This window comes from Cinclus cinclus, chromosome Z (assembly GCF_963662255.1).
Source record: "Cinclus cinclus chromosome Z, bCinCin1.1, whole genome shotgun sequence".
NCBI lineage: Eukaryota > Metazoa > Chordata > Aves > Passeriformes > Cinclidae > Cinclus > Cinclus cinclus.
The window spans coordinates 84,443,593-84,461,463 of NC_085084.1; the positions used below are offsets into that span (position 1 = coordinate 84,443,593).

General features: G+C 43.7%; 1 protein-coding gene across 1 annotated transcript; it reads left to right on the plus strand.

The window, feature by feature from the left end:
• Positions 1-212: 212 nt before the first annotated feature.
• On the plus strand, positions 213-17,291 carry SKA1 (spindle and kinetochore associated complex subunit 1). The gene is made up of 7 exons (XM_062513212.1): positions 213-240; positions 1,119-1,222; positions 1,877-2,001; positions 2,967-3,058; positions 6,589-6,726; positions 11,833-12,002; positions 16,344-17,291. The coding sequence occupies exons 2-7, from the start codon at positions 1,126-1,128 to the stop codon at positions 16,490-16,492; spliced, it is 771 nt and encodes a 256-aa protein (XP_062369196.1). The 5' UTR covers positions 213-240; positions 1,119-1,125; the 3' UTR covers positions 16,493-17,291.
• Positions 17,292-17,871: the final 580 nt, after the last annotated feature.

Here is a 17,871-nt window from a genome sequence, read left to right on the forward strand (position 1 = left end):
CGCCCCTCGGGTTCTCTTCAGCGTTCCCGCTCTGCTTTTCCTCACCGCTGCTCCCTTTCCGCCCTTTTCCGCCCGCCCCTCGCTCCCCTCAAGGTTCCCGCTCCTCCCCGCCCTCCCTAACGGCTGCTCGAGCGCGGCGGATTCAAACCAGGGCTCGGAGCGGGCCGCGGGACGAAAGCCGGGCGGCTGGGAGAGTGGGACAGGGACAAAGACCGGGAAGCACTGGTCTTGCTGGGCCCGGTAAGACCTGCGGAGAAACTGGAGCTGCCGCCGGGAGCAGCGGGTGACCTCGGTCCCCTCAGGGTATCACGATCCGCCTCGGAGCGTCCTGGTTCCACGCCGGTGTAGAGGGTGGGGAAGGCGCCAGGTCTCTAAGAAAGGAATCAATAAGCGCGGTAGTTGATGGCAATTTAAGCCAAAAGCGAAATGAAGATTTTTGTTTTTTTAAAGTTTCCAAGTGTGAGCCGCCGGAGGGAGCTGTGTGAGCGCTCAGTGCCAGGCCGCAGTGTTAAATGCGGGGGTTTGTCACGTTGTGTAACTTTTTATTTTAATAAATTCCTGTCTATAGTAGAGTTAATAACTCTATTATTATAGACAGTATAGTAATCAATATATAATGCTCTTTTTGATGCCTTCAGACTTCCTAATGAATCTGCTAACACTTTTTTTTTAATTGCGGTTTTTTTTTTTTTTAAATATACCTCTTTAAACATTAATCATCTCTTGTATCCCTGAGAGCCTTTTAAAGCTGCCTTATGTAAGCCAGGTATTTCTCGGTTTTTGCAGTAAATTTCAACTCCTTTTTTATTGGACCTTCAATATAACAAGGATGCTCCCAGTCTCACGAGGAATTGCTACAGTGATGTCACACTGCCCTTATTTCCAGATTTCTGGGAAACTTATTGGCTTGTCTAGTCAGTTTTGGCTTGCCAGTCACTTTATGCTTCCTTTTCTGCCTTCAGTTCAGTAAGATGAAAGAGAATTACTCCATTTGCTGTTTCGTTTATGTTCTCTGCTTCTTTCACAGATCAGGATCCTTTTAAAATTCTTCTTTTGTAGGCAATGTTTGCAAGTTGGGTCTTTGTTAAGTTCCTGCGTTTGTTTTTGTTCCCCCTTAGTGTGATAATGAAAGATATGGCATCCTCATGCCTGGAAGATTTATGCTTCCACATCAATGCAAAGATTTCAGACATTAAAAGGTGTATTCAATTGAGAGACATAGGTAAGCCTGAGCAACAGTGGGGTTTGGTTTGCACTTCACTCCAAAAAAAACACTGCGGGGCTGGAGCATGTCCAGGGAAGGGAACGGAGCTGGGGAAGGGGCTGGAGCCCCAGGAGAGGCTGAGGGAGCTGGGAAAGGGGCTGAGCCTGGAGAAAAGGAGGCTCAGGGGGGACCTTGTGGCTCTGCACAACTCCCTGACAGGAGGGGACAGCTGGGGGGGATTTGGGATCTTATCCCAGGGACAGGAGGAGAGGGAACGGCCTCAGGCTGGGCCACGGGAGGTTTAGGAGGAATTTCCTCATGGAAAGGGTGGTCAAGCATCTGAAGGGGCTGCCCACGGAGGTGTTGGAATCCTGATCCCTGAAGGGATTTGAATGTGACACTTGGGACACAGGTTGGTGCTGGCCTTGACAGTGCTCTGGGGGAATAGCTGGACCTGGTCTTAGAGGGCTTTTCCAGACGAAATGATTCCGTGAACTCTGTTGGCTCTGCAAAGTACAAGGCTGACAGTTTGGCTTGCTGCTTCTCCTGGATGGAGATGGTGGCTGGGGAACAGGTAGTTAAATAATCACTGCTTGTGAAAAGAAGCAATACTGGATTTTTTAAATTCTTTTTTCTTGGAGACTTTGTAGCTTAATGTTCTCTCTTTTACAGGTGAAGATAAATCCTGCAAGCCTGTGCTCCATAAAATACAGAATGAGGTGCACCTTGTACATGATCTCTTGAATAAAATGGAAATTATGGTTAAACAGCAAGAAGAACTGAAAGATATGCTAAAAGTAATATTTTCTTTTCCTGATCATAAAACAGTGAAAGATTCACAGAAATCTTTGATATGTATGTCATGTTTTTTTTTTTTTTTTTCCCTAAATCCTTAGTGATATTTGGATGCAGGTGCTTACAAAAGAAACTGGGGCTTGGCACAGGCTTGCTGATGGTTTGTTAAGCAGTGCTCCAGAACCATGAACATTAAAAATTGTATTTTTCAAGGTTTATACATAGCATCATGGAAGTGTAGAATGCTTTGAGTTGGAAGAGACCTTAAATCTCATCCAGTGCCACCCCCTGCCATGGGCAGGGGACACATTCCACTGTCCCAGGTTGCTCCAAGCCCTGTCTAACCTGGCCTTGGATACTTCTCAGGACAACTTGTGCCAGCGCCTCACCACCCTCACAGGGAAGAATTTATTCTTAATGTCTAATCTAAGTCTACTTTCCTTAATCTTAAGGCCATTAAAAGCTTGTCTTTGTCACACTGGCCTTGAAAATGTGTCTTTATCATAATTGATACAATGATCTAAAGAGCAGTTCTACTTAGACATATTTTCAGTAGCTGCACGAAGTATTCAGTTAGGATATTTGTCTGGTTTTCTACTGTGTGTTTGCACTGCCTTTGTTAAGTCTTTTGTGGAAATGTTGTTTGGGGAATGGAGGTGAGTTTACCATAGTATCTCATCTTCACTACCACCATTCCCCTGACCAGACCTTGCTGAGGGTGTGTTGCCAAAGTTCCTTTTGCCTGCTCAAATTTCTCTGACATTTTGAGGGCAAGGACAGATGCTCCTTCCTTTGTATCTTTACTAGTTCCCTTGGGGAAATTACCTGATAAGGAGGAGGTACGATGATGGCAGGAGAATAAAGGACACTCCTTAATAAAACTGAAAATTAATTTAATATTGCCCTAACTTTACTTGGTGAATGTTAGTAGGATCAGATTTCTGATGCAGTCTCATCTTAATTTCAGGAGATCCAGAAGACTGCTGAGAGAGATCAAAAGGAAGCACAGCACCTCCTTGAACACATTCCACCCTTCCTGCCTAAATCAACCAAGAGCTGGTATGTGGTACATGAACCTGGAGGATTTGGGCTGCTCCTGGCAGTGTTCAGCTTCAGCGCTGTACAGCTCTGCTCCCTGCACTCCACATTAACCGTTGAGATTTTGGGAGCCAAAGTTGCTGTGTGTGTATTGACTCTGGAGCTGGCTCTTGTCCAAGCTGGTGCTAGCACCCCAACAAATCTGTCAGGTCAAGTCTATAAAATAGCAGGTTGTTCCAATGGAAGCTTCCAGGGGTGGGTGTGATGCGCAAGTGCTTCTCTTAAGTCTGAGCATCTCTTGCTTTGGAATCACAAACACACTGGTTTTATAACTGCAGTGCCTATGGATTAAAGGGTTGGTGGCCCAAATGCTGGGTCACTAGAACTGAAGTTCACTGCTGCCCTTCCATACACAATTAAAACCCAAAAATCCTCTAAATCACTCATCTTTCTGTGGGGCTTTGAATTGTGCTTGTGGTAGGTGTGTTCTCTCTTTCCTACAGCAGTCCCACATTTATTTCAGCTAGCTATGACATCCCCTTGCTTTGGAGGGGGCTGTGGTAAGAAGCTTTTCAGAGTCAAGTGGTTGAAGTATGTGAAAATGACAAGTATATGAAATAACAGCTGTTACTCAAAAGGTTTCTAAGATATTTTAACTCCGAGTTTCTCATCTCTTTCTCTGTCCTGTTGGAGTTGCTTTTTTTTTTTTTTTTTTTTTTTTTTTCCCCCCCAGAGTGATGTTAGTGTGTGTCAGGTGGGGTCACTTGCAGAGTCTTATTATCTGGGGATCCCAGAGTGTTCTTTCCCACCTCATAGCTTGTCAGAAGGCAATGCATTAGCTTGAATTCAGTGCTTCCAGTATGTGTCCTGAATCAACCAGCTTTACTTGGGCTGGTTCCTAATGCCAGGGAAGCCCCAGTCTCAAAACATGACATACTCCAGCTAAGTGAAAGGCTAAATGTCTGGAAAGAGGCTTCCACAAGACAAAAATGAAGTGTAGTTTTTGTTGGTGTGTAGCAATATGGTCGTTGGTGTAGGTATTGTATTGAAAGTGTTTTTAGCTAGTGAAGGGATGATTGGGCAGAAGTTTTTTTTTCTTATTCCCACCCTTTAGACATGAACCCCTCAGCTTAGGAAACAGCCTCTCAAAACATCTCTAGGGGTGTCTTGTTCCTTTTCAACTTAGGTGTTGCTTTTCGCATGTGTGTGTATAAGAACTCAAATTTTTCATAAATTACCACTTGGGTTCTGCCCTCCTGTTATAACTTACTTTCTTATTGTAGGAAATCCTTTCTCTTAACTTCATGGTAGCTTCTGGAAATTGTTTAGATGTAAATTGGTGATTGTGCCACCTCTGATACTGAAGGATTCTTTGTGATATTCGTTTCCCTTACAATCTTGTCCTGCTTGTGATCAGGAATTAATCGTGCTATTAGCCAGTTCTTCCCTTTCTAGAGAGAACCACAATATGCAAAACCAGCCAGGCTTTTCTGATAGTTTTCTACAGATTGTGCTCAGCCAGCTCACAGCTGCTGTTCTGTCAGTGTCAGTTTGTTGCTTGTTTTTCTTGAGTAATGATGCATTGTATGTTGATACCATTTGTCAAAACACACCCTAGCCTTTTCTCCACATTTAGTTCCTTCTTGGTTTGGTGTTCGCAGTGTTGTGCAGTGGAGGGCCAAGGAAGTGTAAGAAGGGATGTAATTGCTCAAAACCCACTGTATCAGTGTAAATATGATTTCAGGTCTCTTCCCCAAACCTTCCTCTCCTGGCTTCCTCCCGTTCTGTTCCCCTATGTACCCAGATGTGAGGGGCTGTGAAAACTAATGGGCTGTTGAGTGATTTTTGTGAGATAGTGCAGAAAGCAGAAGAGTACTTGAATACTGGTGATACAGGCCTTGAAGTCCCTGGGAAAATGAAAACACCTACACAGAGAAACTGAAGGATTCATGGCTTTAGCTATTGTTTTTCTCCTGTATTCTTGGGTTTTCTGTTCTCGTAAACCAGAGGAATCTCACAAAAAGCAAATTCAGTATCTCTCAAGCTGTTCATATTCCCCGTATTTGTTGAGAGCAGTTTCTCATTCCTGCAGAGCCAGATTTTGTAAACAAGCATCAGTTTTTCCTTTTCATGGTTCATGGCAGTGGTGAACTGTGTCTGTACCACCTCACTAGAGCAGTGCAGGGGCAAAGGAGTGGGTGGAAACACAAAGGAGGAGTGCCTGGATATAGGGAATCATCTAGAAAAGGTTTGTTTCAGTGTGATAGACAGCAGGAGACTTGAGCGTGCGAGGAATGAAGTTTCAAGATGTGAACTTGCTTCCCTTGGTTCTTGTGTTTATCCTTTCATTCCAAACCCACCTCCACCACCACCCAAAATCCAGCCCCCTTCCCCTTTTCTTTCTGTTTGCTGACATTCTCTGCTAGCTGCAGGGTGCCAGGATTTGTTGTTGTTGTTGTTGTTGTTGTTGAGGTGCAAACAGATGTTCTTCAGATGATGACATCTGAGTAAGTTTGTGTGCAGATGTCCTGGGTTTCAGAAGGGCTCTGTGCTGTGTCGCAGAGAAGAGCAGAGCTGCTCCTGTCCCTGTGTCACCGGGCAGGCAGTGTGGGAGCCCAGCAGGTGGCACTCGCTGTCCTCTTCCTCGGGGATGGGATGCTGGGTTTGGCCGTGTCACATCAAGTGACACCTCAAATCCCGGCCCTGGAGTCCACAGATGGGGCACTGCTGTGGGACCCCACGGCCAACAGGGATCTCCTGTGGGACAGTCAGACCCAAGCAGAGAATCATTTCCTTGTCCAGGTCAGCTCTGTACTGCTTTGTTTGATTCTGCTGCACGTCCCAGTGATGTCCGTGTGTCCTGATGACAGTGGATTTGGCCATATGCATCACTTTTGCTGTTCTGCTGAGGAGCAGCTGGGTGGGTGGCTGGCAGATCCCTTGGGGTTTGAGGCTCTAAGATGAGGATTTAGGAGAAGGGTGAATTTATTGCAAAAATGTTCTAATAATCAGGAATAAATCAGGAAATTCTTTAACCTTTTGGATCTTGCCTAAATTTTTTTTCAAAGTATAAAAAAACAGCCTGCTAGATGCTGTTGAATTTCTTTGCTTCAAAAGTTTAATGGATGAGTGAAGCTTCCCAAGATCTGAACCTGTTTCAAAGAGCTATGAAGTATTCAATATCTACCCGTTAAGGCTGCAGATCTGTGCTGTGTTTTATCTTTTAGAAAGCCAGGCCTTGCATTGTGTGAAATGTAATGGTACATTGAATTCTGAGCTGTGCCATGCTGCACTTGGACTGCTTCCAGCTTACCTGCTAGCAGCCTCTGTAGCAGCCTCAAGAGCTGTGCTGAAGTCAGGTGAAGGATATGATTTGAAAGAGTAGGCTTGCTTTACTGATGTTTCTTTTCTGAAATATCATTAATTGTGTTCATCCAGCCTAACGGATAGGCTGGAACTTAGATCTGTGACTAAGCAGACTTGATGGTACAGTGGAATCCTCCTGCCTACTTACCTGCTGTTTATACCCTGAATATTCCTTCATTTCGCAGCATCACGGTGCCAGCTGAGGAACACAAAACACAGAAAAAGGCTGTAGAAACTAAGTCTGCAAAGAAGCCTGCAAAAGAGACAAGAGTCATTAAAGAAGTGGCATTAATAACCACAGAGGAGTTTGAACGTGTTCCTGCGTAAGTGAGAGTGGCTTCCCTTAAAACCTGCCATGTCAATTTGGGTGGCGCACACACGTTTGGGAGAGTGACCTCTTGAAAACTGGGACTGACAGAGATGAAATATTTCATGGGGTGAAACATGATAATAACTCCAAATAGCTTAAATGTAATGCTAGCAAACCTGAAAATTGAATTAATGGAGTTTAGCAGGACTCTTTTTTATGCTGGTGATGGGAAGGTGAACTCTGATCAATTAAAACCAAGTAAAATACAAGTAATTTTATGAATAGAGGTTTATTAGCAAACAGGTGAATCCTCATCTTGAGAACTGACATTAAAAGAAAAAAAGAGCCATCATCTCACAAGATGAAGGGTTTCTTTACATGTAGATGGAAAAGTAATGATAAATGCTGTTTTTATTTGACCCAACTTGGTTTCTGGAAGCTTCAAGTCTTGACTTACCAGTCTGTTTTGAGACACGAAAAACAATCAGACTTGTTGAAAACAAAAAACCACTTTACACTGAAATTCCCTAATTTCTGGAATAGAAAGCTGTGGGTTTTTTCCCTTAACATCAGTATGTGATTCATCGATATCCTAGTCTGAAGTCTGACATATAGGAATAACTTCTTAAATGGCATTTGGGTGGTATGGGTAAATGTTTCTGCTAAAAGAAGAAATTTTTCCTGATGCCTAAGGCTGAATTGTTATTGAGGCTCTAGATTCACTGTGTTCCCTGACAATATCTGTTTCAATAAGAAATATGTTTTTGAATCTCAACTGTACTTGAGGCTTTCCAGTATTTTTTCTATAACCTTCAAAATTTTCAGGTGAGTAATGCCCATTCTCTTCCTTATTCTGAATGTTGAGCTAATGATGAAGGACTTCTGGTTACTTCCTAGAAGAGCATGCACCTGACATTTTTATTCTGCAGAACACCTCAGGTATTTTGTGGATTTAATCCCTTAGGTAGTTTTCTCCTGATAAAATTATGGCAGGATAAAGCTGGAGCATGGGAATTTTTGGTCTTTATCTCTGCTGTAGCAAGAAAAGTAGACACAGACCATTCCAGCCAAATACTGTTTTCCAGTTAAAGCTATGATCTTCCACATCACAAGACAAGTGGAAGGACACTTGGGGGCATGGTTTAGTGGTGGACTTGGCCTTGCTGGGGCATGATCTCAGAGGGCTTTTCCAACCTGAAGGAGTTTATGATAATCCTTGAAAGTGGAAGGTTTTCCACTGCTGTTTGTGGGCGTGGAGGATGAGGACAGAGGGCGAATGGATCCTCTTCCTATTCATTACAGATTCACAAAACCACGGAATAAACTGAGTTGGAAGGCACCCGTTGTGGAAATGTTGCAGCTGTATTGGAAGGCACCCATTATGGAAAGGTTGCAGCTTAGACTGTGCTGATGGAGCTCTAGAAATAATTTAATTTTATTCAGATTGGAGAAGCTTGTTTGTTCTGTGGAGGAAAATTTACATGAATTTACATAGATCTATTAATCTACCAGTATTTCTGTTGCCTGGCAATGTTGTAGAACAAGATTGAGGGAGAACTGGCAATTTCACATACTGATTTGACCAAATCTAAGCAGCAAATACTTGTATTACAAATTCTCTTACACTGAAAGTATTCTCTTGGAAGAATTGAGAATTTGATCCAGTTCTTCAGGTGAGCACTGGAGGGTGGGAGGTAGTCACTGAAAAACTGAGGCTGTTTTCACTTGCTTTGTGCTGAACATGAAGGAAAATTTATTCCTAACACCATCAGGTCACCAAAAGGGACACAAAGGCTTCAGTGACTTTATAGTCCTTTGGACTGGTGTCCTGGTTTGAAAGACAGGTGTTTGCCAAGGAAAGCAGAAGCTTCCCCTTGGACTGAAAAAAAAAAAAGTGATTCTTCCGATTATTATAATTTTGGAATTAAGAGAGCTCTCAGGCAAAGATATGGGGGTAGGAATAACAGTTCTTTACTAGTATATCTAACAAGACAAACAAGAACAACAAGAGCTATGAAATTACCCACAAACAGAACAGTAACTCAGTCCCAGTGTTTTTTGGCTGCAGGCACCTTTTCCCTGAGCTGCAGTTCCCGGTGCTGGGGGCGGGCGGGTCCCGCAGAGCTGCAGGAGGGCTGGGGGTGATGGCAGCGCTGTCCCAGGGGGAGAGAGAGATGGAGAGAGAGCCCTCCGCTCACGGTGTGGGTCCCAGTGCTCAGCAGAGTGCTGGATGGTGGTAGTTCACAGCGAGAAGACAGCCGGGCAGGGTCCGATGGTGGTTTCCCGACGCAGGGATGGGACACAGGCGGCGATCGTCCTTCTCGTCCGAACTCCGCGGGGGAAATGGGCCGAGGCCCAGCCTTCCGCTTCCTCCTCTGGCTGTTTGAATCTCGCGGGGCTTCTTCCCTCCCGTCCCCTCCCCCTTGTCACCAGGGCCCAGTCAACAGGTATCTTAGCATGACCATGGGGAAAATTCCACAGAGGGAAAAAAAGGGAGAGAACTAACCCTCAACAACTGGGCAGCTGGTATTTACCAAAGGCACACGCTGTGTTAAGGGGCAGATGTGGAGCCTGATGATCAAACCCTGATCAAACAGAACACTTTGCACAATAAAAAACTTGCAAATTATCTTACCCTTCAAATCTGTTGCAGGAAGATGTTCTTTGGAGGAAGGTAAAGGACAGTTCACAGTATCTGTCTTTGTTAACTTGTGTCTTTGAGGCAAAGGAAATTGCTTGCTTTATTCTATGTCTAGAATTCTCACTGCTTTCTAAAAACCTTACTGCTGAAAATATTTCAGATTTTGTGCATTCATTATAACTCTCAAGTCTCAGAAGATGGTGGGCTTGGGATAATAATACATGGCTATTTTAGCCTAACCATTTTTGAGAGAGCAGGGGGTGGCCATTACAAGCTTTATCTCTTTTAGAGTGGTATATATGTGATATATTGATGTTATTCTTTTCTCTGAGGAACACAGCACCGTGCTTGTTTTCATACCTACGGAAAAATTCTTTGAAAAAAGGCTTCTGTGGATTAAGAAAAAAAGCTGACTTTTTTTTTTTAAATAAAAAATTTTATCGCATTTGGAACAGTGAAGCAGATTTTAAAGTTATTTTAAATCTAAATTAAATGCTTGAATTTGGAACTTCTCAACTTTGTATTTTTATATTGGTGTACGTATGGACTGAAATAAATGCAAGCATTAATGGGCTTGCCAGCCACGGTTGGGTAGAAACATGAGAGGGCTGTGGGACAGCTGGAGTTTTTATGATCCTTAGTTATGCAGAGAATAAAAATTCCATTTGGTTTTGACAGAGTTTAATTTCAGATTAAAGCATCTTGGATGCCTGAGGGCCTCTCAAACAGCATTTGGTTGTTTAGGTTTGGGCAACCCAGGCAATCCCGTTTCTCTGTTTCAGCTTCAGGATGAGCTGAGGTGCTCCCTTGGCTTTATTAAATGAGCTCACTGTCTGTGTGTTGACAGTGGGAGCACAAGAAGTTAAATAAAGGTATTTTTTACCTCTGGGCTTAGCCTTCCTCACTTCGCACACTCCTCTGCAGCGCAGGGAGGCAGAGAGAGCAATAACCAGCAGTTGAGGCACGCAGGCAAAGCCCTGCTGTGGTTACAGGCTGTGTTTGTGCTGTGGCTGGGTTTCAGGGGTGACAATGCTGCTTTTATTTCTGCGCGGAGCAGAGCATTTTTATAACTAAGAGATGGCAGCGCCTCCAACGCTGAGTTAATCACAGGGTCAATAAAGTTGAAAGCTAGTTGCAGGTAACTTAGTGGCTACTAAGTTTCAAACTGGGTTTGGCAGCAGGGCAATTATTTTGAATTCGGTTTTTACGTACCTCCTGCTGGCCTGTCTCCCTGGCAGGGACTGGCTGCTGTTGGAAACCACAGTACTTATTTTGAGTTGGCAATTGCAGAATGCCTGCCCGAACCCTGGTTTGGAATACTGAACTTGTGATTGATTATCTGCTTCTGCTTTGAATTCATTGTGTGTTTTCCAAAGATCGAGCCTGTCCAGATTGAAACGAGGGAGGAACTTGCTGTTCATTGATGTTTTCAGTCTTGCTGTCCCACAGCTTTTAGCTCTACTGACCTAAAGCATTAATTCTGAAAATGAATTGTAACACTTGTGTAATTCCTCAGGTCTGCAGGCTGATACTGAACAAAACACAAACAGCTAGGTTTGGCTTGTTGTAGCAACTGAATGAAGGCCACGGGACAATGCAGGTTGCAAGGCTGGCGTTTTTACTTACTGCCCTGGTTTTTTTTTGGGTGGGGGGTTGTGCTCTTTTTAGCTTACTGCTTGTAATTTGAGTCTCAGATTTCATTTCTATATAATGGCTTCTCAGTGTGCAGCACAGGTTCTTTTCCTTGAAGGCATGGCTTTACATCTATAAATACTGAATAGCCTTACTTGCAAATATTCCAGTGTTCTAGTATTTCCACATCATTTTGTTCTTTATCTTCTGTGCTTCCTGTACCTCTAGGCTGTTGTCAACAGACTTTATTCTTCTAGTACTAGTATTTTGAAATGCACTTAGAGTTCAGAAATGGATGCTGGTGGTGCAGGGTCATATCTGCATAGCTCAGTAGGCTGCATAGTCAAATACAGGAAGCAGCACAAAACTAGTAGTTCTTAAAAAAAACCCCAAATAAACACAGAATCACTAGGTTGGAAGAGACCTCCAAGGTCATTGAGTCCAGTCCATGCCCTAACACCTCAACTGAACCATGACAACAGGTGCCACATAAAAAGAAAAAACTAATTTGTGCTTCTTGTATCCCTAGGATGTTATCAACAGATCTTATTCTTCTAGTACTACATATACATACACTGTAAAAGCAACCTTTATTCCATTTTGAAAAGCTTTTTACAGCTTAAGCACTGAATACATTCTGCTTCTTAATTTAGCTTTCTGATATTTTGTCTTTCTGGTTTAGGTTCTGTCATGGCCTAGTCAGAATTAACTACTACATGTATTCATTAACACAAAACAGGAGAAACTGCCTCTAGGAAGGGCTTGTTCAGTCAAGGCTGATGAAACAGAAGAATAAACACGGAACTTTGTGACTTTCTGGTTGCTGATTCTTGTTTTTATTTGTAGGTATATGAAAGGCCGTATAACGTATGATCAGATTAATGCCGTTGTTCAACAGATAAACAAGGCCGTGCAGGGCAAGTACAAGATCTTGTGTCAGTCTTTGAAGTGTATGAGTGCTCCAGTCAGAAATCTCTATCACAGGTTCATTGAAGAAGAAACTAAGGATACAAAAGGTATTTTTTTTCCTTTGTTAGTACCAAACTCGTACCAAACACTTTTATACTTCTTCTGAACATCCAAATGCTGGTCTTTCTTTTCAGTATTTTTGTCTGAAGAGTTTCCCATAGTAGTTGGGTCACATTTTGAGTGTTTTCATTGAAAATACATCCCGTTGATGGTGTGTCATGGCAGAAACTTTGAGTGCACAAAGATGTAGTTTGGAATCGCTGCAAGTTCTGGAAACTCTTATTTTGATAACCAAACAATAGAAATGTGTTCTCAGCTCTTGAACTTGACTGGATGTGAGCTATTTAAAAAATTGTCCTGAAGTTGGGAAATCTGGGTGATTAATTGTGCTGCAATGTCTTTGTGGCAGAGGTAAGTCTGTCTTAAGAAGTTTTCTCCTCTTAAAAGCATATAGGGGGTGAAAACCTAAATACCTTTCTTTCAATTGAAAAGCAAGTTGCACTTACAGGCTCGTTTTTTCCAAAAATATGTGGCACAGTAAATCTCTGCTATTAAAATCTCCTTTTTGGCCTGTCTTTCCTCTTGAGAACAAGTATATAATTATTCCTGGAGGGGTGTATTGCACATGTCACAGTTGGTGATGTCCTTAGAAAGCCCTCATGTTTCCAAGTTCAGACAAAAGGAGTGGAGCAAACTCTTCTGTCTCACAGAAAAAGAGCTGCCTCTCACAGCACCATGGCACCTTCCTTCCTGGAATCCTTCCTTCCTTCCTGGAATCCTTCCTTCCTTCCTTCCCTGGATATTATAGTATGAACACATCAGTGAATTCTGGATTCTAAATGCAGCTTTTCTGTAGGAAGGGAATTCTGATCTGATGGACGTGCTGGCACTTTGAGACCTTTAAGAAAATCACAGAATGGTTTGAGTTGGAAGCATCCTTCAAGATTAGTCACTTCCACCCCCTGCCATGGGCAGGGACACCTTCCGCTATCCCACTGTATTTGCTCCAAGCCCCATCCAGCCTGTCCTTGGACACTGCCAGGGATCCAGGGACAGCCCCAGCTGCTCCGGGCACCCTGTGCCAGGGCCTGCCCACCCTCCCAGCCAGCAATTCCCAATTCCCAATATCCCATCCATCCCTGCCCTCTGGCAGTGGAAGCCATTGCCCGTGTCCTGTCCCTGCATGCCTTGTCCCCAGTCCCTGTCCAGCTCTCCTGGAGCCCCTTCAAGGCCCTGCCAGGGGCTCTGAGCTCTCCCTGGAGCCTTCTCTTGTGCAGCTGAGCACCCCCAGCTCTGCCAGGCTGGCTCCAGAGCAGAGGGGCTCCAGCCCTGGAGCATCTCCGTGCCCTCCTCTGGACTGGCTCCAGCAGCTCCATGTCTTTGTCATGCTGGGGTCACAGGGCTGGACACAGGACTACAGATGAGGTCTCAGTTGTCATACAAAAGTCATTGTTGTCATATAAAAGTCATTGTTGTAAAGGGCTTTATTAAAAGTACTTTAAGCAAATGCAGCTGAATAAATTTGTTAGGCTGACTTCTGGTTTGGGCTGTGATGGTTTTTTGGTTTCTCTCTAAGCACATTTTGCCTCAGTTGAACAGCAGCTTATATTAATCTGGATTTATTAAAGCACTGGCTTCATCAAGCTAATTTACAAAGTACTTTTGGTGTCACTGTTCCTGTCCTTGGGACAGGAGTAAGGAGTTTGAGCCCACAGCTGTAGAAGAGAGGCTGAACACTAGAAGGGCCCTCCAGGGCTTGGAGTGCTGCTCAGTCTGTACTGTGATCCACAGTAGTGATCTTGGCTGCAGTGAAGGAGTCATTCTAACAACCTGAGAAAGCTACAGCTGGTCAGAGAATTTTCTGTCAGCTGGGGGGCTTAAGTCTGAAAAGCTGAAGTGCTCTAATTTCTTTTAAGTGCCTGAGAGATGTTCTTTTTCTTGTTTATCTTGAGAAGTTCAGTTAGGAAACAAGGATATCCACCATCTGATAGAGTGTATTTGTGTGGTAGATGGTTTTGTTTAGTTTTTTTTTGTGACTAATCATTTAGAAAGTCTAGAGAAAAGGCCTGGCAGCCTGTCAAATGTTTCTTATCTGGCCAGCACAAAATGATTAAATGTCTTCATCCATTGCATTTTTCAGGATGATGTTCCACATTCATTGATTTGTTTGCTTAAATCTCTCCTGTGAGTCTCTCTGCTTAGGATTCCCACTGGTTCTCAGCCTGGGCTGATTGCCAGCTGACGTCTTCTCTGATTTCAAGATGAGAGAAGATGCTGTATGGTTTATCAGAGTCATTTCCAGTCACTCAGGTGATTCAGTGAGTTTAGCTGGTAGTTTAGACCAAACCATGCCCTTCACCTAGCTCCGATTTCTTTACAGAAAAGATCCTGCTATGCTGAATCTTGCCACTCTACACTGTGAGCAAATTCTAGAAGGAATCCTGTTTTATCAAAATTCAGGACGTTCTGGTGCTCCCCAGATGTAACTGACTGCGGAGGCAGCATGCCAGGTTGTGCCTGGCTTCCCAGCGCTGTTTGGGTGTAGTTCCTGGAAGCTGTAAATGGTCTCTGTCCTACAATAGTTCTATTTTGAGCACTAGTGCAGTTCTTCTTTCTTTTCTTAGTAAACAAACTTCCTACTTCTCATCTGTATGTGGATTTAGTGGGGGTACAAGCTCTGAGATTCCAGCAGAGCTCCTCTCTGGGGAAATATCTAGATTTTATTGTCACTGGGAGATTCTACTCCCTGTGAGACACGTGTCACACCAACTCTCATGAGAGGCCCAGGCTGTGAGAAGAAAACATGATCTGTTATTTCTCACTTGCAAACATAATTCTTGGACCTTTAGTTCTTTATGGGAAGCTTTGACTTTCCAGCTCAGATCAGCTATTTCCCAGTGAAACTGGGAGGACTTCAAAGGAGGAAGAGGTGCTCCATATTTTCTAAGGTGTCACTGCCTCTGTGTTAAGGATAAAACAAGGAGGGAGAATGCTATCGACTTTTTCCAAGCTGGAACACCCCTACCCTTTTGTCCTCATTAGACTTGGAAGCGTGATACTACACATAATTCAGGATTCATTTAGGTTGGAAAAGGCCTCCAAGATCACAAATTCCAACCGAGCGCTGTTTGGTTCACCACTAAACCATGTCATCAAGGGGCACATTCATATGTTTTTTTGAGCACTTCCCGGGATGGTAGCTCCACCAGTGCCCTGGGCAGCCTGAATTTTAGTGAAAATTTGCTTAAGGAAGTAATTAATCAACTACAAGAAGGGGTGAGCTCTCAGCTCTGAGGCAGGACTTCCCTGTGCCATTTTCTTGGAGACACAGGGATGATGCTGTTGCAAGTGGTTAGTCTTTTTCCTGTAATTTTCTTAAGTGATGATTAATCACTCTTTTCCAAATCTGATACAAGTCAAGGGAGTGGTGGGCTGCACAGCTCTGAATGCTTGCAGGGCTCTGTCCTTATGGCAGAGATTTAATTCCAGAGCCGGAGTGCCTGCTGGGGGAGAGTGCTCATGGAGCGGGGCTGTGGATGATGCAGAGTGTCTCAACTTCATGGGCAGGCTGGCAATTCTCTTTCTGATGACAAATTTTAAAAGTAGAACACAGCTCCCAATATAGCGTGAGGTCATCTGTTGGAACCCTAAAGCCTAGGAATTTTTAATTGTCTGTTGTGCTTTCTGACACTGGCCCTCAAAAGAACACTATTTTTGACTTAAGGCCTTGCAGAAGGATTCCAAAATTGAGTAATAGAGTTAGAATCAGTGGTGTGTAGTTTAAATGGAAGTGTGTAATCTCACATGGAAAAGTGTTTAGAATATAGTAATAAGTATGAAACAAAACAAAAATTCTTAGACATTGTTTCTTCCTTCTTATTCTTTCTTCTTCTTAGTTTTAAGTGGTACTTTTTTAATTAGATACAAAGTACCACAATACAAGTCACAAGTGTTTAGTCATTAAATCAAAAGCATAAATAATGTAAATGCTAGCTTTTAATTAAATAGTTATCTTTTAAAAAACTTGTAACTAAATACATCTCCATTTCTCGCTTTTAGCTTGTTAGCTAAAAGTACTGCAAAACTCTCTATACTATAAATAAAATTTAATAAACAACAAAGTCCAAACAAGAAAATCTGTCTCTCAAGTTTCAATCCTAACTCTAAATAAAGACAAAAAAACAAACAAAAAGCCTATTCTGTAATGCCACTAATAAAATAAAATCACTGCTAAGATGGTGCCCGTGTGAGGATCTACTGCTGACCGTAGAATTATGAATTGTAGATGTGGAATTATGAAGAAGAGACTGCGCTGTCACTGGTGAAAGGCCAAGCCTATCCTACAGCAGAGTCGTTTCTGTAACCAAAACCTGTTGTTTGTTTTTCAGGAGTGTTTTTTATTGTGGAGGCTGACATCAAGGAGTTCACGGAGCTGAAAGTGGATAAGCGCTTCCACAGCATCCTCAACATCCTGAGGCACTGCCAGAGAGTGAGGGAGCTCCGAGGCTCGGGGCTCATCCGCTACGTCATCTGCTGACCAGCACCTTGTGCCTGCCTGTCCAGGAGAGAGAGAGAGACCTGCCACCGTGTCCTTGTCCCCAAGCAGCAGCACCGAGGGACAGGGAGTGCTTTCCAGGCATCTGCCCTAGATCAAGGAGTGGCGTTTTAGTATCTGAGTTCTGTTTTGTGAAGTCCAGAAAAGGCAGCTGGGCACAGGGCAGGCAATCACATTTTCTGGTCAGCACATGAAAGTAAAATTCTCTGGATTTAAACATTTAACAGAGCTCTTTGGTCCTTTAGAGTTTTTGAGTGTTGGAAGTTGGGTTTTCCTCTTTTTTTAATTTTTTTTTTTTTCAGAGAATTTTTCTCCCATTTATTGCCTTGGAGATAGGAACGATGGATACTTAAGAGAGACAAATGATGTGGCAGAGGAGAGGAAGAATTGTGGGGTGGGGAGGAAAAGGGTGCAGTTTTCTACCATCCTTTAGCTGGGGGGATTTCTCTTAGGAAATTCAGAGATACCATGAGCCTGGGCTGGAGAACCCATGCCACTGCAGAGTTCTGTCCTGCACTGCTTCTCCTTACCATGAGTAAGACCGGCCATTGAACTGGAACCTTTCCAACACCCAGCCTCACTGGGTGGGATTCCTCAGGAAACCCAGGACCCCGAGCCCTTGGGAGTGAGAGGGAGCAGCTCATGGCAGCCCAGCCACTGTTCTTCACCACTGCTTCTGGCTTTTTGCTACACTTAAACCTGACCTGATAGCCAGTGATCCCAGTCCGGGGGCTTTCCAAATGCCTCACCTCTCCTACCTGGCTCACCAGAAACTGATGCCTCGAGGAGCTGGAACAGAGGTAGACAGAGTTAAGAGGAATAACATGGATATTTATTGAGGGCCCTTCAAAAGCCATGCCCTGGCAGTACCAGTGCCACTGCCTGGATGGCTCCAAGATGGAAGCAAAAGAGAGCTTGGCCGCGAGATCTCATATTTTTATAGGTTTTAGTCCATTTGCATACAGAAGTCAACTGCCCAATTAATAGCCCAAATCATGAAGTTTCATCCTCCTTGCTTGTTTGCCCACCCGCCTCTTTTCATGTTTTTTATGCTTATGGCCTGAAGTTTGAAGAGATTGTCCTTGACTCCACAGCTGGAATAGCACTGTTTTGTCTTCACCACCCTGTGAAAATATCCTAATAACCCTTAATATAAAACAAAAAGCTGCACACCAAAGCAGAACAGAAAAACTTGAAACTCGAGGCATCACCAGGACCCGGGTAGCTTCTGGCAGGGCGTTGCTACACTTTGTTCACCACGTTGTGTGCCCGTCACTACTGCTGCAGCCGCCACCCCAAGGTTCCTGCTGGCACCCACTGAGCTGTCCGCCATCATCGTGTGAGGGGGAAAGGCAGCTGCT